The sequence below is a fragment of the Chinchilla lanigera genome, unplaced genomic scaffold (assembly GCF_000276665.1).
Source record: "Chinchilla lanigera isolate Chin_1 unplaced genomic scaffold, ChiLan1.0 scaffold00013, whole genome shotgun sequence".
Lineage (NCBI taxonomy): Eukaryota > Metazoa > Chordata > Mammalia > Rodentia > Chinchillidae > Chinchilla > Chinchilla lanigera.
This window is the reverse complement of record NW_004955414.1, coordinates 6,328,407-6,352,585: the sequence shown is the minus strand read 5'-3', so window position 1 is coordinate 6,352,585 and position 24,179 is coordinate 6,328,407. Positions and strand designations below refer to the sequence as shown.

At 41.1% G+C, this 24,179-nt stretch overlaps 1 protein-coding gene and 1 long non-coding RNA gene across 6 annotated transcripts in view; one reads left to right on the top strand and one right to left on the bottom strand.

Annotated features, from left to right (window-relative positions):
* Nucleotides 1-17,175, bottom strand: part of Me3 (malic enzyme 3, NADP(+)-dependent, mitochondrial) — a 220,084-nt gene extending 202,909 nt beyond the window's left edge. Inside the window, exons 1-2 of one of the 4 annotated variants that reach the window (XM_005379738.2) lie at nt 17,130-17,175; nt 8,769-9,166 (exon numbers count right to left, since the gene is read on the bottom strand). In XM_005379738.2, the coding sequence (XP_005379795.1) occupies nt 8,769-9,166; nt 17,130-17,175 (444 nt within the window). Of the gene's footprint in view, nt 1-8,182; nt 8,381-8,536; nt 8,620-8,768; nt 9,851-17,129 lie in introns of those variants that run through there. The other 3 variants (XM_013512068.1, XM_005379739.2, XM_005379740.2) reach the window with 3 other exon arrangements.
* Nucleotides 8,318-11,568, top strand: LOC102010145. 2 transcript variants are annotated; one of them, XR_260156.2, is made up of 4 exons: nt 8,582-8,622; nt 9,892-9,962; nt 11,112-11,245; nt 11,437-11,568. It is a non-coding gene; the product is annotated as an uncharacterized LOC102010145 (long non-coding RNA). The 2 variants fall into 2 exon arrangements; XR_001233178.1 differs by lacking the exons at nt 8,582-8,622; nt 9,892-9,962 and adding an exon at nt 8,318-8,402.
* Nucleotides 17,176-24,179: the final 7,004 nt, after the last annotated feature.

The window sequence follows — 24,179 nt, the reverse complement described above, 5'->3', positions numbered from 1 at the left end:
AAGAGTGGAAGATGGATGAGCTACTTCCATGTGGCATTACTGAGGAAGGCAGTTAAGCAAAGATGTCCTGCTTTGCTGGACATCTGTCTGAGATGGTGAGTCCTGAAGTCTTACCAAGATTTTGATAAGAGCCCAATATGAAAAACACCCCTAAAATGACATGCACGGAAAAGAACAACATCGAAGAGCACATCCAAGGACTGGAAATATTAACTGTATTTGTCAAATTAGAGATTTCATAATGTTACTTAGATCTCTGAAAATGAGTCTATTGCTCATTTTCTACACATTAAACCATAGAAGTGGAGGGTGGCTATTCATTCTCTCATGGGCTGACCTAAGAGCTTCGCATCTGCTAACTCCGATTATTCCATCAGTGTCAGCTCTGAAAACACTGCCACTGGAAGTGTTCCTTCCATGTTTTTTTAACACTGTACAAGTGTCCCCTTTACTACATCTACCCACTGAATTGAATTGAAACTGCGTCCTTCTCAAAGATAAGCTTCACTGTAAGCTTCTCAAAGACAGGAGGAAAAATACTGCGTTCACCATGAGGTGTGTACTGCTTCAAATGGAACAGAAATTCAGTAAATGTCTGTTGATAAATGTAATATTTTGAAAATGACTTTTGGGGCCACGATGTAGCTCTGTGGCACAAGCACCTGCTTGGCAAGCGCAATGTCCCGAGTTTAATTCTCAGTACCCCTCAAAAAATGATTCTTGGGAGAATTTCACATATTTAGGTGAGCAGAAGGCATCCAGTGATCTTGAAGTTCTCTCCAACCTTAAGATTCCCTGATTTTAATAGAGCCAGTGGAAATGATAGTAGCTAATCAGAAGGGCTCAGCAGGAATCAGTGAATACCTTAGTTTTTTTTATTCTGGAAACCACAGCACATCTGACTTCACACAGGGGCACCAAGTAAGAGGGACCTTGCACACTGGATGTGGTAGGCAGCACATGGGGTACAGGTCCTAAAACAAGATAGCCTGGGCCCAAGCTCTGTCACTATGAGCTGAATGACCCTAGGCAGGCAAGTAAAATAAACTCCTCATGCCTCAGCTTTCTCATAAGCTTTAACATAAACATAATAACAGTGTCTACCTTAAATTGCTGTCATCTCATATTAAGTGAGTTAATGCGTATCAACTTCGTAGAGCAATTCCTGGTATACTGCATATCATAAAAAGTTCAGCCTATTGCAACTATACTTGAACCCCCTCCATAATACTATCAAAATAAATTCAGTATAGTGGGGATCTAGGTAGAAATTCCCAACATCCCTTTCCAAACCAGAAAGAGAGTGGAGATGGGGACTGTAAACTATGGCAAGTCATCAGGGCTTCTGTATACTTGCTAGCCACACTCCAGTCAGAAAGTCAACAGAAAGCCTCTCCACCGACAATAAGTGGAAATTAGTGGAGATCAAGCTCTCTCCTGTTTTCTCGAAGAGCAAAGCAAAGCAAAGCAAAACAAAACAAAACAAAACAAAGGACACAACAGAGCCCGCTTTATGTTTCAACTTCAGGTGGCTCACTACCAAACAGTGCAGAATAAGACAGAATGTTTAAAAAATATTCTCAAGTTTCTGATCATTCAACTATACCCTCTAGCTTTCAGTACCCACTTTTAAAAGTAAACACAACTTTGATTTTTCTCTTGTTCAAGTTCCCCAAAAGCTTTCCAATAAAAATCCTTCTCCTCAAATGACTGGGGATATTCTACTCTTTCTGGTGTCCTTTTGATAGGAACTGGGTTTGAATCAGGATGCCTGGCAACCATCTGGGCACAAAATGAATGCAGGCTTTTAACCGCTGACCTTGGCACCCCCAATTGTAGGCTATCCATCAGATTTCCATCACACAATCATACAGCATCTTTTGTGCTCTGCATTAGAAAGGCAGTCAGACAACACCCCAAAGGATTTCTCAGTGTACGTACTTTCTACAAATCAAAGTGAAGGTTTTCTGAGCTGACTGTAAGCCATATCTCTGCAAACAAAAGTGCCGCACATTAGTGAGCCCTCTGCTATGGCCAGACAAATCAAAAGTGCCCTGCCTGACTGTAAGACTGGCATTTGGAAAGAAGAGCACAGAAAATAAAGTAAATCTGCAGTGGAAATGGCAGAAATGCAAAATGAAACAAAGCTATGAACCCCAAAGCCCACAAAGGCCAAGGACAATCAAGTGACACTGGAAATAGAAATATGGAGACTGGAGAAGAGCCTGGAAAAGTGTCCAAGGGAACCATTGAGAACCCGGATTTAGAGTGATTTAAGAAGCCATTTCAGGCTGGGAACACATAACATGTTTCTCTATGGGATTTGCCCTCCAGCTCTGCAGCTTACATAATCTAGATATTGTTGCTTTTAAAATGGACAGCAGGTTCTACTGCTGGTATTTTCTTATTTCTTATGAATCTGGATATATCGCCTTTAGAAGTTAACTAATTGCAGAAGCTTGAAGTGAAAGTACTTCAGTAGATTTCCACCCAGGTGTTTCCAATGGGCCAACTTTTGACAGTTGATCTGAATATTATTTACTCAGCTCTATAAACCTGACTCCCAATAGAAACTGTGACCTAAAATTGAAAAAGACAATGGATCATTAAAGAAAATTATACAAAAAAGTTTTAAATCTCCCAAAGGTAATAAATTCCACTACTCCAATGCATTTTTATTTATACACTTATTTCCAAGCCATTTTCCAGAGTTACATCTTTTTATAGTAACACTCATGAGTATAGATTTCATTCAGTTTTCGCATTTTTGAACTAAGCATTCATTAACATAAGCCAACATTTCTGGTGTCTTCATTATGATCACACAAATACTTATTTAACAAGTAAGTGGTTTTCTCTGGAGGACAATTCAACATTTATAGCAACATGTTTATGAAAAAGCATTTTCTTGGTGTCAACTTCAGGTTCCAGGAGTGGCAAATCCCCTTCCAGAGCTCCTGGCTCCCTGCCCTACACTTCCTCAGCTTTCAGAACCCTGGGAGCTGAAGCCCTTTCCCGGTATGTTTACCCTTGTCTTCACCAGGGCTGCAGCAAAATTAGGGAACTGGAGGGGTTCACAGCAGGAATGGAGGCTCCAAGGAGTCAATGTGGAGGATGTAAGTCCCAGAAAGTTAAAGATATGGGGCAGAAGCCACCCACCTTTGTGTTATCTTATGGGCCTCAAAATTGTCTCCATTCACTTCCCATACAAAAGATCACTCTGCCTTTGTTTTGATAAGTGAGAGCAGCAAAAAGTGGAAGCACGGAGACCAGGTGGAAGGCCTTGATCCTCATCCAGCAGAGAAACAGTGCCTTAAAGCAAAGTGGCACCTGCAATAGCAGAAGCTGAACACCAAGAAGATCTTTTAGTGGCTTGGCTATGAGATATGAGAGGAAATCAGTGGTCAGTGATATGTTCAAGATCTTAACCTCTCAGGTGTAGTCAACATACGCAGAAGATTGGATTGAGAAAGGCTAGAGGGTGGGAGATCAATTAGAAAGTCCTTGCAATAAGCTAGATAAAAGATGATAAAAGTGTGAACAGGGCTGGTGTGGGTGGGGATGTAGAGAAATTGATGGCTTGTAAAGGTTGGGGTAAAATTTTCAGAGCAAAAGAATGAAAGTTTCAGATTAATGGTTTGTAGCAGTACCCCTAAACATCAATTCTTCTTTTCTTTAATGGTATAAAAGTTTAGCTGAAGACACAGATGCCCAGCTAAACATTACATTTCCCAGGTTCTGTTGCTGCTTATAGTGCCTATGACCAAGTTCTGGCTAATTAAATGTGAACAGAAGTGATTATTTAAGATTTCTGAACAGTGCACACACGGTAGGGGTGTCCCCTGCTGTACGGTGCAGTGTCTGAGGACCCACTGCATGAAATGCAATGGCCTGCAATCACAGTAATATGACTAACTGGTCTTTTCATTCATTATTTCCCTGAGCATCAAGGCCAAGAGATTAAAAAAAAAAAACTGCAAAGAAATAGGCGAATGGTCAACGGAATTTTATATCAAAACTCACTGTTGGTGTTTGGGTCAAAAAAGAGGAGGCCGGTGAAATAATACACCCTTCAGTGAAATGACTGGGAGCCTGGAAAGATTAGGGTCACATAGATTTATTGCCTCAAAGAATAGGCCCTATGTGGCATTTACTAGACAATGAGAGCACTGAGTTTTAAGGTACTGATATTAGTATTTAAAAAGTTGAGAGAAAAAGGGCCATGACTTGATTGAGATAATTTATTGAGAATATTTATTGTACATCTCATGTCAGGCAAAACATCATGTGACAAGTCAGTCTCTGTCCTCATGGTGCTCAGGGTCTACCGTGGAAGGCAAATCAGTCAGCTCTTACAGTATATCACAAAGGAAACAGAGTGATAAGACAAATGCCAGGGGGCTCAAGTCTAGTTTGGGACATTGGAAAGTGGAAGCTCTTCCTAAACGAGGCTGTAATTGGGGCTGGAGGTGTAGCTTGGTGGTCAGTGGATGATTATCTTATCTGAGGCCCAGGATTCAATTCTCAGCACTGAGAAAGAATATAATAGTTAAGAATGAGGCCAGATGCATTTTAATGGTCAGCTTGCTGCATTTCTAGAATGGTGATCCCTACAAAGTGGTTAGTTGATAGTTGCTTATTTAAGTAAAACATGGCTGATTTCATCTCTTTTGCCACATCTATGTGAACAAACAAGGCAGGCTGTTAGAAAAATAAAGAAGAAGAAAGCAAAAAGTTGATATATTGATGAATTTGCATCATTTAGTTCTAGACCTTGGGGCAAACTTGGAATTATTTCATACCAATTCCATCATCAATAGGAACATACCTAAATCAGCCAAAGCAGATGTGAACTGCTGGCACAGTTGACACTGAAATTTCAGAGGCAACTTTCCCCACAACTACAACCAGTGATACTCTCTGTAGGGACACTGGACTTCCTAGGCTTGCCTTGTCTTCTGAAAATGATAACGTTGGATAAGAACAATGATCTTCAAAAAAAATTTCAACCCAAATCCACAGTACAAATAGTCATTTTACATATCGATCTGATAAAATATCTATCTTTACTAACATGAATGCACTTTTTCTTCTTCTTTTTCTATTCTACTCTAATACATTTATTTTTAAAGCCAATTGCTAGTGGACCCACTAGGCTAATATTCTCTCTTATGGTTTACAATCCATAGTTCAAACAGTTCCACAGCAGGTCATCTCTTAGGGCCCTTCCAACTCCAATTCTGGGACTAGGCTACACAGCCACCTAATACTTAATATGTTACAGTTTTCAAAGTGATTTCACAAGGGTTATCTCCTAAATCCTCACAGCAGTGATATAACAGGGGCAGAGGAGCTTATGAGATTCATGACAGGTCACAAGGTCAGGGCCCAACTGAGTAGGGTGCAGAACCCACTAACTATACAGCGTCAGCAATGTTTATCCAGCTCAGTAGCTCACCTCAGAAAATCCCACCTCCTGACCACCCTCTGCACTCCAGGTTCAAACTAAATACTCTCCTGATCTTTTACAAGTGAGATGCTAATTGAGGGAACATATCCCAATAATTTAATGATAATTGTAGACCCTTCAGGAGCTTCTCTGCACCAGTGCCTGTCAGTTATAGATACAGTACGTGAAATACAGCCTTTGCCCTGAAAGAACTCATGTTCCAGTAGGAAGAAATACTCCACCCACAGACCTGCCATTAACTACAGCACCAAAAATGCTTTCAAAACTGCCCTTCTCTTTGTTTCTTCAGTTGCAACCTTGTTGTTCTATTTAACCATGGCATAATCCTCCCATCTGTCTGAGGAAAAGCACAAAGCCTCAAGCTTTCTGTGGAGATCCTCTGAGCGCTGGATACCACCAGACAAGCAGCGAGTGGCACTTCAGTGGGAAGAGACCGGCATCCACAGCAGCTTCTGGGTGCAACTGCTTCTCTGTTGCTTCCTTCTCCCCCCAAGGTTCAGTGCCAGCTGGTTCTCAGAAGTACCCTAGATACCGTCCTCTCCCCTGACCTGCACCAACTGACTTCTGGGATGTATAAAATGTTATTTAACATCATGAAAAGGTTTGTGGCTAATATTCCATTTTTATTACTTGGGAAGATAAAAGTTCACATCAGGGAGAAGGGACCAGGGACAAAAGTGTTTTTAGAGGACCAAATCTAGGGTTATAAACAGGCATTTGAACTCTTTCTTTATTTTCTTAACTATTCCCCAAACAAGAGGCTGGTAACATGCTCATACTTCTAAGACAATGATTGTCATGATTGGAGCCTATGATGAGAACTTACTATTTTGCTTCCTAGCATCCATCCCTCCATTGTCAGATGACAATATCAAGGTTTATTACACGGAAACCACATGCCTTTTATTCTAAACCACTTGAAGTAGTAACCACTTAGGTTAAATCTTATCTTCAACTCCAGGGTGTGTTCCCACTGGCTCAGCTTACAGGTGGTTGGTTTGGGAATAGAATCAATCAGAATCTATGACAGAAAGATTTACTTTCTGAGGCTTCAAAGAAAATACCCTTGCTCTTCCACTGGAGCTCCCCAGCAGAGCATGGTATGAGCAGAGGAGGTGGGGGACTGTGGCAGTACTTGGGGAGAAAGGCTCAGTGGGTGTAGCCTGAGGATGAGGCTGATATTGCAGAGGCAGAGCAGAGAGCTAGCGAGGTCCTGCACCTTTAGGAGAGCCATCTGTGCTTCTGGAGCAGGCCTGCCTCAAGGTTTTTAAGAAGCCTTTTGTTTGCTTATGCCATTTTGGGTTTTAAGCACTAGTAAGAAAATAATTCAAACTGATATAAACACTTTAAATATGTTGGAAGGTAGTAGCATATAGAGAATTTAAGATCGCTTTTGGGGAGAGAAGGTCAGTGTGATAGGTACAGGTTGAGAGAAAGTTTTTTTCCTTAGCTTTTGCTATTAATTCTGCAGGAAACAGTCAAAATAATAGCATTATGCAAGTGTAACTACTTCTTTTTGTGTCTGTTAAGTTTTATTGGTACATTTTAGATATGCACAATGGTGACATTCATCATAGGGAATTTGTACCTGTACATAATATATCTTGGTTCTTTTTTTCCCATTTCCCTCCCCTCTCTTCATTGTCCCTACTTCTTAAAAACACCTTTACCACACAGATTTTCTAACTTGAATTTCACAATCTGGAGTCAAAGACATTATAAACATCTTTTATTTTTAGAGTGTTTGCTTGGTTACTCAACACTTTGTGTAGTTTAAAATAATGACTTTAAATTCGTGATTCATTTTATAGTCATAATAACCAAATGAGGTAAGAAGGGTGGGTCTACTGTAATGTTTACTTTTAACTGGGGAAATTTGAACCTTAGAGAAGTTGAATGAGTTTCCCAAGTTAATATGAAGAGGTGGGGAAACAGACCTCAAATATAGGTCAGTTGCTTCTCTCTTTACCCAATCCTCAAAGCCAAAGATTCTAATTACATCCCCAAAGCAGCTATGTGTGCTCTTAGGTTAATAGATGAGCATTAATTAACAATAGGCTCTACTGGACCAGAACATTAGCCATCTCAATTCCAGTGGCAGAGCCAGAACTAACTTGGTGGTGACCTTGGACAAGTTCCCTTTGTCTTTATGATTTCTGATGCTCCTTCAGGCTCTAAAAGTTCTATAATTCTAGGCTTTCTTCTCCCCACTTCCAAATTAATCTTTTTCTCAGCATAGCAATCGTAACCTTAGCTGACATTATCTCACTAGGTGCCAGGCACTGTGCTAAAGACTGGCTTTCTTTCATTTTCTCCTTAAATCTGACAGCATTCTTGAGTCAGTTATATCTCTTTAACAGATAGGGGAAAGTGACTCAGAGGTTAAATGAGCTGTCCAAGATCAACAGGATTAGTACTCATCAAGGAGCGTTCTGACCCCAGGTCACACTGACCATGAAGAATTTAACCTGGTCTGTATTGTTTTGCTGAAGAAATTAAGCTCCCTGCATTACTGGTTACCTCTCCCCAAGCAGAAGGGGGAGAAGGAAGGGAAGGGAAAGGCTAAAGCAAGGGACACCAAGTTCCTGCAAGGCAAAACCAGAAAGTCACTGGAAGGGCGCCCTGGACTATCCTTCCAAGGCCCCAGGGCGGGGCGCCCTTCCGCGCGTCACAGGACAGCGCCCAGCCCCGCTCGCAGACCCAGACCGTTACCTTGTTGAGATGTGGGTTCCTGGTGACATCGTATCCGCGCTTCTTCAGGGGCACAGAGCGCGCCTGGCCGGGCTTGGAGTGGCAGCCCCGGGCGGGCGGGGAGGGTGCCCAGCGCGGGAGGGCGCCGCGGGCCCTGCCGGTCAGGGGAGCCAGCCGCGCGCCTGTGCCCAGCACGGCGCCCATGGTCCTTGTCCAGACCTGACGCCAGGGAGAGACCAAGGTCAGGGCGCCTTCCAACTAGCCCGGCCCCGAGCGCTGCTGGGCGAGGGGCCTGGCCCGGGGACAGTCTTCCGGGAGGGGATGGGGACTCCCCCGTGGTCGAAGGTGCCAGTCCTGCCCCTCCTCAATGCCCACCTGCTCCGCTTTCTCTGCTTTCCTTGTGCCAGGCCTTGCCGAGCCCTGGGAAAAGCGAAAGCGCGCAGAAAGCAGATCCGGTGCAGGTGACAGTCCGCGCCATCCCCGCCCCCACCCGGGGAAGAAGAGGCAACTGCTCGCGTGGGTGCGGGGGTGGAGGGTGCGGAGATGGAGAAGGCGAACCCTCAGTCCGGCTCGGTGGTTCCCTGGGTTCCCGTGTCGTGCAGCTCACCTGTGCGGCTCGCGAAGCTGGTGTCTGCGCGGTCCCGCTGCGGGGCAATGGGGAGGCCAGGCGCAGCGGTGCCGGTTCCTCTCCCGCCAATGGCTGGGCCGCAAGCTTGCGGTGCTGGTGCGTGCTGGAAGGAGCGATCCCCAAAGCGTTCTTTGCAGTTCCTTGCTCCTCACAGCTGTGTGCCTCCCTACTAACAAGATGAAGCCACAGGGCCCCCAGAGATTGCGTCTTGACCGAGTACAGCAGAGGGGTGTCAGGGGGTAGGGGTCCAGGCACCCGCTCCTGTGCCCATCTTTTGGGGTAGATCCTGGCTGCAGGGTTCCAAGTAAAATTCTCAAGCATCCAGTGCCCAGTGTTGCCTTGTGCGGTACAGTATAATGCCCAATAGTTGCATGTATCTGCATAAATTTAAATAAATTAAATAGAATAAGATTAAAATCCAGTTCTTTAATTAAACTACCCACAGCTCTAGTGTTCAAGAGCCACTCCTACGTACATACAGCACATTTCCCTCTTCGCTGAATGTGCTGTTGGACATTGTTGGTACAGGCTCCTTTGTTACTAACAGGGCTCCAGGGGACTCCACAGCCTGCCCTGGATTGCTGGGGCCAATCCTGGACATTGGTGTCCCTCTGACTTGCAATTTGATTTGGTACTTTCTCCACACATAGTCAGGAGATTCCTTTTAAAGCAAACATGTCACTGTGTGTGAAATAAAATGGAAGCCAACTGGCTATCCCATAGCCTGGCTCCTGCCCACTTTGTCAAGCTCACCCCACTGAGTATCCCCTCACTGAGCTGTAGTCTCCCCTGCCCCTCCCTGGGTCTCCACCCTACATAGTTCCCTCTGCCTCAGGGCCTGTACTCTTGCCACCGCCTTAATGTGATAGCGTTCATACTGCAGGCTTTCAAACAACTGCTTCGTTCTGGTTCCCATCTCTCAGGTCTCCACTAATAGATCAACTCAAGGCCTTTGCTCCGCTCCATCCAGTGTTGACCTCCACCATGGAGTGTGTAGTGAATGGGTATAAAAAACCCACAGTATGTATGGGGTTTCCTCCATAGAACCTAACACAGTCAGTAATATTAGTTTGTTTCCCTGCTGTATTTGTCTTCCTCTTAGAGAATAAGCTGCATGAGGAGAGGCTCTTTGCCTAGAGACTCCTTTATCCTCACCATGTAGCTCAGTGCCTGGTGAGTAACTGCATGATGAGTAATTGTTAAATAAGGAGAAGTGGCAGCCTCTTTCATAATCCTCCATGGACTGCAGAACAGATGGCACGGTTCTGTACCCACGCCCCTTAGAAGCTCACCTTACTGCCATGTTCTAAGTACAGAACGACATGGGGGTGCACGGTGTGCTGTTGGGGCAGCTCTTGCCTGGGTTCAGGATTTTCCTAACTGCCTCGGGAATGGTGAATGGTTGTTTCCTTCAGCTTCTCTCTCTGATTAAATTCCTAGTTTACAACTTGGATGATCTGTATTAAAACTAAGATTTCTAAAGCAGAATCAAAATTTGTGGTGGATAGATAGCAGCAAGGGCAAAAATACAAATGTGCAGGCCCTGTCTATGGCGTTTCATTCAGTATAGTTTAAATGCCTGAAATCAGGGTTACTCTTGGTCCTACAATTGCATAAGCCTACAAATGATTTTTTTATTCTTAAATCAGTTTGAGTCAGATTGTCTGTATTGAGTCCAAGAATATTAACTAATTCCTTTGAATGCTGTTCTTAGATTAGAGTATTTTTCCACCAGTTCACAGACATCTTGAGGGCAAAGATTGTGTGTGTGTGTGTGTGTGTGTGTGTGTGTGTGTGTGTTTCCATCTTTGGTACTGGTACATAGCAAATGCTCAGAAACTGTTTGGTGAACAGGTCTGCCCTTCCTCAAAGCAATAACCTTTCCTCATATTAGGGTCATTCAATAGGGAAACACAGTCATTTCAAATTCAGCTAGAACCATGATGTAAGCAACAGAGATTTCTAAAGAAGTAAATTTGACCTTGGTAGCATCAACTCAGTAAATCTTATGCAGTTTGCAAGTGAGTCTTCTACACTTCCTCACCCATGGCCTATACTCCTTTAACCCTGACACAGTTCTGATGATACTGTTTTTTTTGTATGTGTTTGTTCTCTGACCATAGTAGAGTGCTAAAGGCATGCTCACTAGATACAGTGGCAAGAGGAGGTGGCTTTTCAGGTCCACAGAGTTGTCCTAGGACCCAGGCTGTTCCTCTCCTGCTATTGCATTCTTCTCTCTTCAACACAGAAGAACTAAAACAACATTGGTATCCCATCTCCCTCATGGAAAGAGGAAATGAAGGGCCAACAACTCTCTTTTAGGGAAGGGACTTGAAAGCTGTATGCACTGCTGCTACTTACATTCTACTGAAAACTAAGCTGTGTGGTCACTTTAAACTACAAAGAGAGCTGGAAACCTGTTTTTTGCAGAAAAGCATGTGGATACTCTACTAAAGGTCAGTGGGGAAGTCTTACTAAAAGGAAGAAGGGTAGAAGGAGTCTTATGGACTAGTAACTAGAAGTCTAAATAAAATACCTATTTGATGTTAAAGTGCTTGGTATGTAGTGCATGTTTAGAAATGGTTAGTTAGTATTATGGGGATGTGCAGTTTTTATCTTTGGTTTCATGGCAACTCTCTTACCATAGGACTTCATGGACCAGATCCAGAACCATGGAAACATTGGAGAACTTTTTCCAGCTCCATACCACTCTGACTTCCTTAGCCAGGCAGCCTTGTGATCTGGCTCAGCATTGTATAAAATGAATTTGTCACCATAATTTGTCTTGGTTCCTCTTCTTTCACATCTTAACTACTGACTTCTGCCATTGTTGTTGTTGCTTGTTGGGGCAGCAGGGATAAAATCTTTTCCACGCCCCTCCACCCCCCACTGGATGTTCTATATTTTAAATGTACTTAAACCTTTGCTTTCTGTTGTGGTTACAGAGATTTGATTATCTACCAGTTGCCCTCCCAGATTATGAATTCCTTACAGACTAAACCACCATTTACAATTCTCTGCTTCTCTAGCACCTGAGCCAGTGCTTGGCAGTAAGAGTTGAATTAAGAAAAAAGGATATAAAGTAAATTCACACATAACTTTCTGACAAGTGGACTTAATTGAAACTCAATTTGGCACATTCTAAAGTAGATTCAAGTTAGATTTCTGGTTTACTCAGCTATTTTAAAACAAGGTAATTTGTCCTCTGATTTTAATATTAAGACTTTTTAAAAGGATGTGAATTAAAAATTTATTATTCAACTAATTCTATTACTTCAAAAATTTCTTCATAAGTTTACACAACATTTTATCCTCATAGTTGCCTCTAAAGAACTCTTGAATATGTGTTGCTAGTAACATATGTAAATATATCAACTATATTTTTTAACATCGAAGGAGATAGTGGTGAATCTTTATCTCCTCCTAATTTGCACATTCACCATTGAATACATGCCCCACACCCTGGTCTTTGCTCACACAGTTTCTTCTTCATTCAGCACCCTGCTAGTCAAAACCCTGTCTTTGGCAACCCCAATCAAACCTCATCACCTCCAGTAAGTCTTCCACATCATTCAGCCAGCATCTCTCCCTCCCTCCTTTGTGCTCCCCAGGGAGCATCTGCCATTTGTGTGTCTCCTATTGCACTGTACAGCCTGTATCTCTTGGAAGTGATTTGAGTACATGTCTGTTTTTTCTAAACTATTTTTTTCTAGACTGTCTGTTTTTTCTCACTTGAGGTTTAGATGGCCCAGGCTCCACTAGTGACTAGTTTATGGGACCTTGAGCATTCCATGTGACTACTTTAAGTCTCTCCATTCTTGTAGATAAAGCTGACATTCTCGTATTACTTCCCACAGTGGTTTTTGGTGGGTTTATTTATTTATTTAAAGCACATTGATGCAGTTACTGTATGCCAAGCACTCTTCTAAGCGCTTTATAAATAGAGATGGTCCTTGACTTAAGATTTTTCAACTTTACCATAGTTAAGTGGAAATTGTACTTCTAATTTTGACCTTTTCCCAGGCTGGGGAAATGCTGTCTCACCATGCTGGACAGCAGCAGTAAGCCACAGCTCCCAGTCAGTCAGGCAACCCCAAGAGTGAGTGGTCCATACTCTGCAAGGTACTGTGTTGCTAAGCCATGAAGTTGTGGAGGTTAGCTATATTAACTGCATTTTCAGCTTGCAGTAGTTTTAGTTTACAATGAGCTGAGCACAAAGTCCCGTTATAAGTTGAGGAGCATCTGAACCAACTCACTTAATCTGATGATTTCCCTGTGAAATACTGAGCTGGGTTAAAAATGATTTCTCTCATCTCCAGATCTATCTTCCTATCCTCTGGTTTATGGTTGGAACTTGGCTTCTTCAAACTAGCTCTTCTATGGCAGAAGGTTTCCTGTTCATTTCTGTCAACAGGAAGCTCTAGAGAGAGACTGAAGGCTGGAGAGATTTCTTTCTTTCCATCTGTTTGCTATTGGTTCCTTTCAGTATCCTTCCAGCAATAGCCCTTCACCCAGATTGGCCATTGGTCCCAGGCTGCAGCATCCATCCGCTCCCCAGAACCAGCCTCACTGGGTCCCCAGAGATTTGGAAGCAGGTCTCTTGCACCACATGTCCAGTTTCTGATGGTCTCAGCCTCTTCCTTTTGTTCCTCCTACCTAAGAGATGGGAGCTGCTTCCCATAGTTACTGCTGGTGCTTTCCTCACCCCTTTCTTTTTCATTCAGCCCTCTGGCATCCATAAAATAGGATCTGTATATTAAGTTTTTCTTGTCAAAACATACCTTGTATGGCTCTGTTTTCTCAACTTAACATGGCCTGATACAAGTTGGTATGATTATCATCCTCATTTTACCAACACAAAAACAATGCCCAGAGAAATGACACATCTGAGATGGCCTGGGATTTAAATTCAGTCTTCAGACGCCATGGTGCTCCCAGCATGCAAGACTCACATCTGGGAAGTGCTCTGTCAGGCCTGCTGTGTGACAGGCTGGAACGGACAGTATTCTCTAAGATCCAGTTGCTTCCTCTTCATCCTTATCACCACTCTTCAGCTTTGCATCCTTTCATGATGCCTTTTGGAGGGCTGTGTGCAGTAAATGTCTGTGGAAGTGAGTTTATTCTCCCTGAATGGGGAGATGCAATGGTATAGAAGAGGCCTCAGTTAGAGAAACACAAGTTGAAATGAAAAGCCTCTGCTTCTTTTCTCCTTAATCGCCTTCTTTTGGAGCTGTTTCCAGGGCAACTGAGTCTCCCTCTCTCTCTCTTTTCTTATTCTTCTCCCCACCTCCCTACCATCCCTCCCCTGCTCCATAATACCCTTGGCTTCTTGGCTTCAGTTTTTCTATTTACTAAGTAAGAATAAACAGTTTTCTAACATTCTGAAAATACCACAGAGAGAAATGAAATAGCTTGTTTCAGGTAGCAGAAGAAAACATATTTCTTATTTTTCAGTTACATTGTCATAATTTTTAATATCTAACCACTTATATTTTAAATAACTACAGTTTTAATAGAATTGGTCCACCAGGCTCAACTATCTCTGCTTATTGTTATCACAAAAACACTTTACAATCTTTGCCTATAAATGTGCTTAGCCTTCTACTCAAGTAGCTGTTGCACCAAACAGAATGCTTCTGGACAGAAGGATGAAAATGTGTTGTATTGCTCCCCAGACCTCCTGCCTGATTTTCATTTAGTCCTTTAGCTAAATCTCCACGGGCCTGGCTTGGTTCCTAGCCTGGCCTACTGGGTAGCCCTTATTTTCATGGCTGGTTTAGGAACAAACAATTTATGATCCATTTCATACACGCCTCCACTTCAAGTTGGCAATAGGATTTCCGAAAAGAAAATGGTACCCTTTTAGCAGAGTGAACAAGGAGAGAACTAACAACCAGTACTTTGTGTTTTCTGGGTCCCCGGATTTCCCAGAGGTTGTTAAAAAAAAAAAAATCAATGTTCTGTTCCTCTATTCAGCTGCTCAGTCGTCAAACATTCACTGCACCAGTTCTCCATTATGCGCTGGGCTCCTTCCTCACACAAAAGTTAGACAAAAAGGCAACTGTTGGAAAAGGCAGGATGTGGACACAGAAACTCATGCCAGCAGCTGCTGAGCTAAGTAAGCAGCTGATAAGGGGGAATAAATTTGTGCCCTTCACGTTTATTTGGAGGTCAGGGCAGTGGCCCAGCAGGACAAGGGAGGGCTCTTTGTCCATGGTGTGATTTGCCCATCTGGCCCATTCGGCATCCCTGGCCCAGCTGACCCAAGCCACCGGCTGCCCCTCACGCTCCTTCATGCCCATCGAGCTTGTTAAACTGTAATGAGCATGTCCTCTGGTTTCCTAATTGACTTTGTGACAGTCCCAGCCTACTTCCACAGGGAGGAAAAAAATTTCCCTGCTGACAGTCTTGTTACTTAGTAGGATAAAAATCTTAAGCAATCTGAAGTTTACACTTAGGTTTGAGCTATTTTCACTTTTAAGTATTTTTAAAGCATGATTTAAGGCATGTTTTCTCGCTGTATAATTGGTGAGAGTAAGCCAGGCTGTTTGTGAGCTTGGGCCCTTTCAGCTCTTTGTCACTTCAACTGGTTTTTCTTTTTAAATCTCACTCGACCTCTCCTTTCGGCTGGTATCCAGCCTTAAACTCCTTTGCCTGATTCTCTGAGCCTGCCTCAGAAGAGATGTAATTTATTTCCTTTGTGGATCCACAGGTCTTGAGCTTCGCTCAGCTTGTGAGTTTATTATTGTAATGGGTGTTATCTGTGCCACAGGCAGCCCAAGGGCAGGCATTCACCGGGCTGCAGCGCTGTGAAGCTGAATGTGGGTTCTGAACACAGCGTCAGAGCTCCTCCCTCCAGGTCGAGCAATTGTTCACTGCAGGCTCCTCGCTATCAGGAATATGTGCGCTTCTGAAAGTAGGTGGATCGAGTTCTTAGTTTCATCTTAGAGTTTGGTCTCCAATCTAAATGATGAACTTACAAAGGGTAAAACTGGAGACTGAACAAGCAGCTCTCAAGTAATATGGACTGGAGAGATAGCTTTTGCTTTTCAGGCATCTTAAATAGCAGTAGCCCTTGTTTATTTGTCTTTTTGTGTTTTTCACGGGCTTGATGTCTCTTTCAAAGCAGGTTTTGAGACTTGAGCTTTTATCAGCATGTTACTCAACACTTTAATTTGCACAGTAAAATAGAGGACATAAGCCAAGGCTGCTGTTTCATGTTGTCATTTCACATTTTTTGCCAATAGAGATTTCAAGTTCTTTGTAAGTATTCAAAAGCTTTCTCTGTGGAGTCAGGTACATCTTGGTTTGGATCACAGTTCTGTGTGATCCTAGGGATTCACTTAATCTTTCTGAGGTTCAGTGTTATCTTAAAATGAGTATGATAATGATACTACTTAGTTCATAAGACAGATGTATGAAATGGCTGACACATAGTAAATCTTCCGTCTTAAGTATTACCACTTAAGGGAATACTTCCTTTGTATTCCCACATAATAGTTCTGACCATGTAATAAGTTCTGAACAAACATTGATTAGTTGCATTTGACTGGATTTTTAAAGGCTCAACTTTCAAAGGTTCCTTTTGAAATATTGGTATATCTGTAAGGCAAGTAATGCCCAGAGGTAGAGTCTGAATGTTCACTGAGTTTAGTTGTATTTAAATGATCATAAAAACCACACACAGTTATAGATTCTCTGTCAGTGTCAGGTTCCTTGAAAATGGTGGTCGTGAGACTGGTCAGTGGGCTCCACTTATCTATTGTTGCCCCTAAGTTCACTTATACTACTGGTCTTCAGTCTGCTAGATCTACCTCCCCTACCTTTCAAATACGGTACCAGGGTCTCAGCTCACCTCAGCTTTGTGCATCTCTAGGAGTTCACTTCGCAGAAGGGGAAGTTTATGATCTGAGCTACGCCTGTGGCCCTTCTGCTCCTGGGGGCTCTGGTCACCTGCACTGCAGAAACTGCTCAGACCGTACACAGAGCACTGGCCACAGTAACTTCTGAAGCCTTTCGGTAGCTGTTTTCTTAGTCAGTGTTGTTTGAAACTCTTTGCTCTCTTGACATTTCTGTAGATTCCCACTTTTTTTTTTTTGCCTTCTGAAACAGAGGAAGATAGAGAAGATGGTCTAGAACTCTTTAACATAGTTGACTTACCACCTCCTTGGGAAATGGAAGCTTCCCAGCAGAATGGTATGGGCCTCTACAGATTCACTTTTCACATCTCCCTCCTTCTCAGAGCATATGAATGGCTCTGGCCAAAGTGTATTCTAGGACAACTTTATACCATACTTGAACCTCTGGTCCCTCCAGTCCCTGCTTCTAATTCTAACCTACCTTTATTATTGTTTTCCCAGAGGAGAGACATTTTTCCACTCTTCATTCAAGCTTCAGTCAGTCCACCAGATCTAACAGACATAAATGTCAGCCAATTGTAATTAGCTTCAAATTTCTCTTTGTGAGGTTCTAAGTCCTCGTGTAAATCAACAATGTACCCAAGCAACCATGTAAATGTCCCAGAGTACCCTATCTCATTTAAGACTTTGGCTGTCTAGGGCACACAGAGAACTGCTGCATGTGGAAGGAGCTGTGTGATCAACAGAGCCAGGCAAGACACCTGGCTACATATCTTTAAAAACACTTTCTCTCATAAGATGTATGTGACAGATGAGGGGAGGATTAGAGTGTATGACTCAGAAGTACGGAGGTTTAATTGGAAGTGTTCCAGAACTCCCGATAATTACAGAGTTCTAAAGTTGAATAGAACCTTAAATATTACATAATTCTAAAGTTGAAAAGAACCTTAAAAATCATCTAAGCTTTATAAGAAATCAGTGATGACGCCAAGAATAGAAACTTTGCTCCCCAGGAAGAGTTCTCTGGATGTCTGAAGATACTCATAATCACTGTGAAATGGGAGAAATATTGAAGAAATCAGGAGACCCTCTATCTGGGGAAAGAAACCATTACTTATGATTAAAACAGGACCATAACACTCAGCAGCCTGAATTTTCTCCTATCAAGAAGCTTCATGTTATAAATAGACATTTTCTCCTTTTTAAGAAGAAATCTAAAGACTAGATTGATAAGCAATTCAGATACGGAGTGCTAAGCTATCATAGAGAGAACATTAATGGCAATTGATAGACTCTGAGTGAGAGATTTAAAAAATCTTCATCATAAATTCCAGCAAGATCTAACCAAACCAGGAAGATGAAGATCCTGAAAAGGGAGAGAAGAGATTGATAACAGATCAGAGTCAGTACAAAACTATCAGTTAGAAAAATATACTTGCACTTAAACATGTTGCTCACTGTTCTGTGAAGTATATGATAGGATATTGAATGGGACTTTTCTTGTTAGCCAGGCTTTCAGCAAAAAGCCCCAACTAAGACTCGTAGGTGATGGTGAAGAGCCAAGGAACCACTGGACTGGCTTCCAGTGCTCTCCGGAGTGGCCAAAGCGATCCTCCATCTCTCACTCCCACCACCCTGTTGTCAGAAACTAAACCCATGGCAGGAGAATTGGTAGACAAAGAAAAATGTCTCCAAGGCAACCACACATGGTGTGAGAGATTCTCTCAAAGAGCAGACTATTGTCTACCTCTGGCTAGATGCTTAGTAACCTGCCCAACTTGGGTTGACCTCATGGGTGGACCACCACGACACAGCTCTTGAGATGACCTGAGCAGTAAACCTGGGAGGTGGAAAATTCTGAAGGGCGAGAGTGACTGGAGTAGTTGGTGATGGTGGGAGAGGAAACTGACAAATTGAATAGCAGGGTGACCTCCTCTTCACAATGGCCAGGTTGAGTGATAATTCTTGAAGGCCAAGGGATACCATGGAAACTGGCTGAGGAATTTAAAAGTATGGTACTCATGAGGTCTCAGGTATATCACTCTAAGTGGGAGCTGAGCAGAAGGTCACAAAAAATCAACCAGGAAGATTTTCAACTATGTCAGGACCACAAAAAGCCTTCCTAAAACACCTGCTCTTGCTTCTGATGACACAGCCAGCTTTGAAACATTTGTCATACAAAGGGCATTAGCAGTTGTAAGATTATAGACTATAATCTAAATGAAAAAGCTTTTGCTCTTTGGCTCCTTATACTAATTTCTTAGGGATACCTTAACAAGTTACTATCGATTTGGATGCTTAAAACTCACAGTTCTGGAGGTGAGAAGTCCAACATCAAGGTGACAGCAGGACTTCTCTCCCTCCAAAAGCTCAGAGTGATTCTTGGCTTTCTGGCTGAGTCACTATAGTTACTCTCCATGGTCATATTACCTCTTCCAGCTCCCTGTGTCTCTTCTCTTTGTGTTTTTTGCAGTGGCTTTGGATCTGGAGCACACTTGGATAATCTAGAATAATCTCAACTAAAGATCACTATTTAATTATATCTGCAAAGACTTTCTTCCCAAATAACTTCATAATCACAAGCTCAGGCATTAGAGTATTTTGGGAGGATTAGAATTCAATTTACTACATTCCTTGTCCACCTTTGCTCCTCTAATCAGATGGGGACCAGAGTTACTGGGCAAGTAAAGAGAAAAAACAAAACCTGTACGCATTCTCATTCTCCTGCCTAGAAATTCTCCATTCTATGTAAAGGAGGCCCATGTTTGAGAGAAGAACTTTTGAAAAAAACACAAGATTGGAACTTTAAATTACATGTCACTGAACTTTCAGTATCTCAAAGCAACTCAGAAGTTATGAGATCTGCCTGTGATTTTCTCAAGGGTCATGAAGGGGCGAACCGACCAAGCATAATTTAAGGTAGTGATTGGATGTGACATGATGGCATTTCCTGTGGTATTCCAGAGTTCAGCATTCTCAGTAAACTAGTTACATTAGTATTATCATTTTATGTTTTTCTAATATGAGAGCTCTGATTTGTTTCTTTTTAATAGGTAAAACACAATTTAGAGGGAAGCATGCTAATATGTGTTCTCAGTGAGCATCATATTAGGAAGGAATTATGGCAAATATCCGTGGAAAATTTGAACTACAAGATTGTATTAAATGCCAATCACTGAAGTGGAAAGAAAGCGAACAAGAAGTCCTTTTAGTAACAGGTGTTCTTGCTCACCTTCCTGACCACCAACTCCAGAGATGAGCTGATGAGAAAACTACACTGGGACTGTTATCTACCTCAACTCCTCAAGATTGTAGTAATGCAGTCTTACATCACTTCAGATTTGTAAACACTCTGTCTTGTTGCTGGGTTCATGGAGTTGCTATTAATGGAAAGCTGAAAGTCAGATTAGTCGCTAAAGAGGCAGCTCTGTGTACATGAACAATTGATTTCTTTTTTTGAAGATAAAGAATTATTTGAAACAGCATACCTCTCTGTTCTTTCTTGCCTTTTAATTGTAATATTATTAATCTCAATTCAGAATTTTAGCTCCTTGCAATGTTCATAATGATGACTTTTTTGTACTAAAATGACTATTTCCATTTTTTTATTATTGACTTTGTTATCCAACGTGTTAGCCTTTTCTCATGACTCTGCATCTTGCAAACATTTGGTAAACTGGCCTTCTGGGACTGTGTTAGGAACTCTGGAGACAGGACACATTCAAAGGCAGAGCTATGCGGTGAGCTAGCGTAGAACACTGATTTAACGTCTAAGTAGTTAAAACATCAACACCTAGTAAACCTCATTTAGTATTTTTTTATTTTAAAGAGAATAAAAGTAAAAAAACATTAATAATTATACAGAATTTCAAAACAAGATGATAGGAAATCAACAATGGTTGTTATATTGCATATTATTATCCTCAAAGTAGTTGTTCAGATTACCAGACATAAGCATGTAAAATTGATAAAAAAACAAAATTAAGCATTAACAGTTTCTTTCAATAAACCAAAAGAAATTAGTAGTACAATTATCTTATCTAATATGTAATTATATATCATATATAATTATATATATGTATAATTTTTCCCTTCTTTCTTCCTTTTCTCCTTTCCCTAGCAGTTTCTTTCCCTTTTACAAAGTCTCTTGTACCTTTTGGATTTTGTTTACTCTTTCAATTTCTTATACTAGGGAGACAATACAGGGTTTATACACGTGAGTCTGATTTATGTCACTTATGAGCATAGTCTCTAATTGCATCATTTACCTATAAAAGCCTTGAGTTTATCTCTCTTTATAGTTGAGTAATATCCCATTGTATAAAAATACTACATCTTTTTTATCCATTTCTTGATTGATGGGTATTTGGATTGTTTCCAAGATTTAGCTATAACAAATTGTGCTGCTATAAACATGTGTTCACATACATTGCTGTGGTATATTCATTTAGTAATTTTTACAGTACTGAGTTTTTAGTTTTTAATTTTTATTGGTTCATGTTTTCAGCACACAATGGTTACATGCCTCATGGAGAGTTGGTACATGTACACAACACATTTTAATTTTTTTTATTCACTTCCTTTTCCTTTTTCCCACCTCCCGCCATTTCTTAGTTCCCTGCCCTTTTGCAAAAGGCATATCTTCTTATTTACTATTTTCCATGCTTATTTTGCCATCTGTTTATATGTTGGGTTTCTCCTATAAGAGAAGCTGTGGGATATTCAAATTTGTGTGTCTGGCTTATTTCACTTAACATTATGGTCTCAAGATGTATCTATTTTCCTACTAATGACTCAAACTTTCCTACTTTTTTTGAAGATAGGGTCTCACTGCGTAGTGTAGGCTGGCCTTAAATTCACTTATGTAGCTCAAGCTGGCCTCAAACTCATGGCAATCCTCCTGCCTCAGCCTCCTCAGTGCTGGCGTTACAGGCATGCACCACCATGCCTGGAAAGCTTATCATTCTTTAAGGCAGAATAGTACTTCATTTTCTTTATCCATTTATCTATTGATGGACATATAGGCCACTTCTAAGATTTAGTTATGAATTGAGCTGCTATAAACATGGGTATTCAAATATTGCTGTAATATTATGTCTTTAACTCTTTTGGCAAGATATGTAGAAGGGGAATTGCTGCATCAAAATGAATTTCTATTTTTAATTTTTGAGGCATCTTGGGGCTGGGGATTTAGCTCAGCAGCAAAGAGCCTGCCTGGCAAACGCAAGGTCGTGAGTTCAGTTCCTGGTACCGGAGAAAAACAAAAAAAAAAATTTTTTTTGAGGCATCTCTATACTGATTTCCATAGTGGGTGTGCTAATTCACATTCCCATAACAATGTAGAAGCGTTCCTTTCCCCCAGCAGCCTTGTCAGCATTTGTTATTATTTGATTTCTTGGTGATAATCATTTTTTCTAGAGTAAGGTAAAATATCACTGTTGTTTTAATCTACATTTCTCTAAGGCCCAGAGATTTTGAACATTATTTTCATGTATTTATAGGTGACTTGTACATTTTTCTGAGAAGTTTCTGTTCATTTCAGTTGCCTATTTTTTGAGTCTTTCATCTTGGTCTAATTATTCTTTGAGTTCTTTATACATTCTAGATATTGGTCCTGAGGCATAGCTGGTAAACATTTTTATCCACTCTATAGGTTGTCTCTTCACTCTGTTGGTTGTTCCCTTTGCAGTGCAGAAGTTTTTCAATTTAATATGACTCCATTTGTTGATTCTTGGTGCTACTTTCTGTCCAATTGGGGAAATCATACAATGTTCTTCTTTAAGGGAGTAATAGAGTTACCTGGTTTTTAGGGTACTGTAAAAGCTCAGAAGGAAGTCCTAAAGCCAAATACTACTGCTGGACATATTTACCCAAGCTTATCTATCATAATGGAATTATGGCTTCTTTATGTCTTTGAACAAATATAAAGAGTACTTTGGATACAGGGTACCTCAAAGCTAACAAACATGTGTATATAAAATATGTATAATATAAACAATTTATATATTGATTAATTTTTATTGTTTTTATTTTTGTAGGCATAGCTTTTATTAGCAAAATGATAGATTCTTTAGAAATAGAAGAATAAGAAATATATTTTAATAAGAAATATTCTTACATAATAAGAAATACAATATACTTGTTTTTGCACTAAAAATTATCTTCCAATATATCAATTTAGATTGATCAAGAAAGGACAGGTTGAAAAATGAATAACATAGGGTTTGTTTTCTAAAATGGGACCATCAGGAATGCCTTGATATAGACACTGTGAAATGATAGGAAACCACCGAAGAGTAAAGGGCTTCTGGGATGTGGGAAAAGAGAAGGGAAAGAAGGAGAAATTTTGTATGTATGTATATACAGGATAGATAAGGTTGTTCTTCTATCTGCTGTTTCTATGCTGAAAGAAACTGTCAATGAGTCTTTGGTTGACCAGTATTGCATGTCTATATCTGTTTTCATGAGAAGCCACTTTGAAGATATCAATATGTAATACAACCACCATTGTTAATTCCCTACCACTTTGTTTGGAACTCTGTATTGTCTGTATTGTGCTTGTGATATGTTGTAAAATGTTGTATGTCTGTTAATGTTTCCCTCCTTTTATCCTTAAAATAAATAAAAAAAAAAAAAAGGAATGCCTTGATGATGGCCTGTGCCCCTTGAAACTGAAGATTGCTGGTCCAGGGCGCCTTGCAGCTCCTCACTATTGTTTAGGAGCTACTCATTGCTGCAGCATTCTTTGTAGACATCTAAGTCACAGATGTTCTCCAAGGCCTCCTTCATTTATTACCTTATCTTCCAAGCTTTGCTCAGTACATTTTTTCTATGAATTTTTGTACCACTTAAGGTCTTGAACTGTTTCTCAAACAGGTACATTCCCAAATCTTGACAGCATCCCCCAAAGACCTTTTTCTATGGATTCCATGCGTTGAAAATGTCTTATCCAAAAAGTAGCAAAAAGTTTTATTCATTCAACTAGTGGGTTTTTAGGGGCAGTTTTTGTGTAACTATTGATACTGCCATGCTTATTTAGCACTATGGTTTGCATAATCACGTGAGTCACAGTTATTGTTGGAGCACTAATTATAATAATGAAGGGAACATTAAGCCAGCTGTTGTGATATACTGGTGCCCAAGACCGTGCCTGTTCTGTACTCAACTGGAGTACTCAAGCTGCTAAATGGGTGTCTGTGCAACAATATCATCCAGCCATTGTATCCTAGAAGTCTGAATGACATAATTGATGAGCAATCAAAGCTGCTGATGAGCACAAGCTATGTACTGTTAACAGAGATATTGTTTTGGTCTAAAGAAACTTGACCTTTTGTTTTAGTTAATGTAACAAGCTTTCAGTTTCTGCAAAGCTGAAATAGACTTTGAAACTCAAGCTTCTCTTTTAAGTCTCCTATGGTCTAGAGAGGCCAAGGTGGAATGTGAAACTTCCATTCTGTCTCCCGGATTCTTATTATTGACCCAACCTCAGCTCATTCAACACTAGTTAACTTCAAAGGCTCTGGTTCCAGAA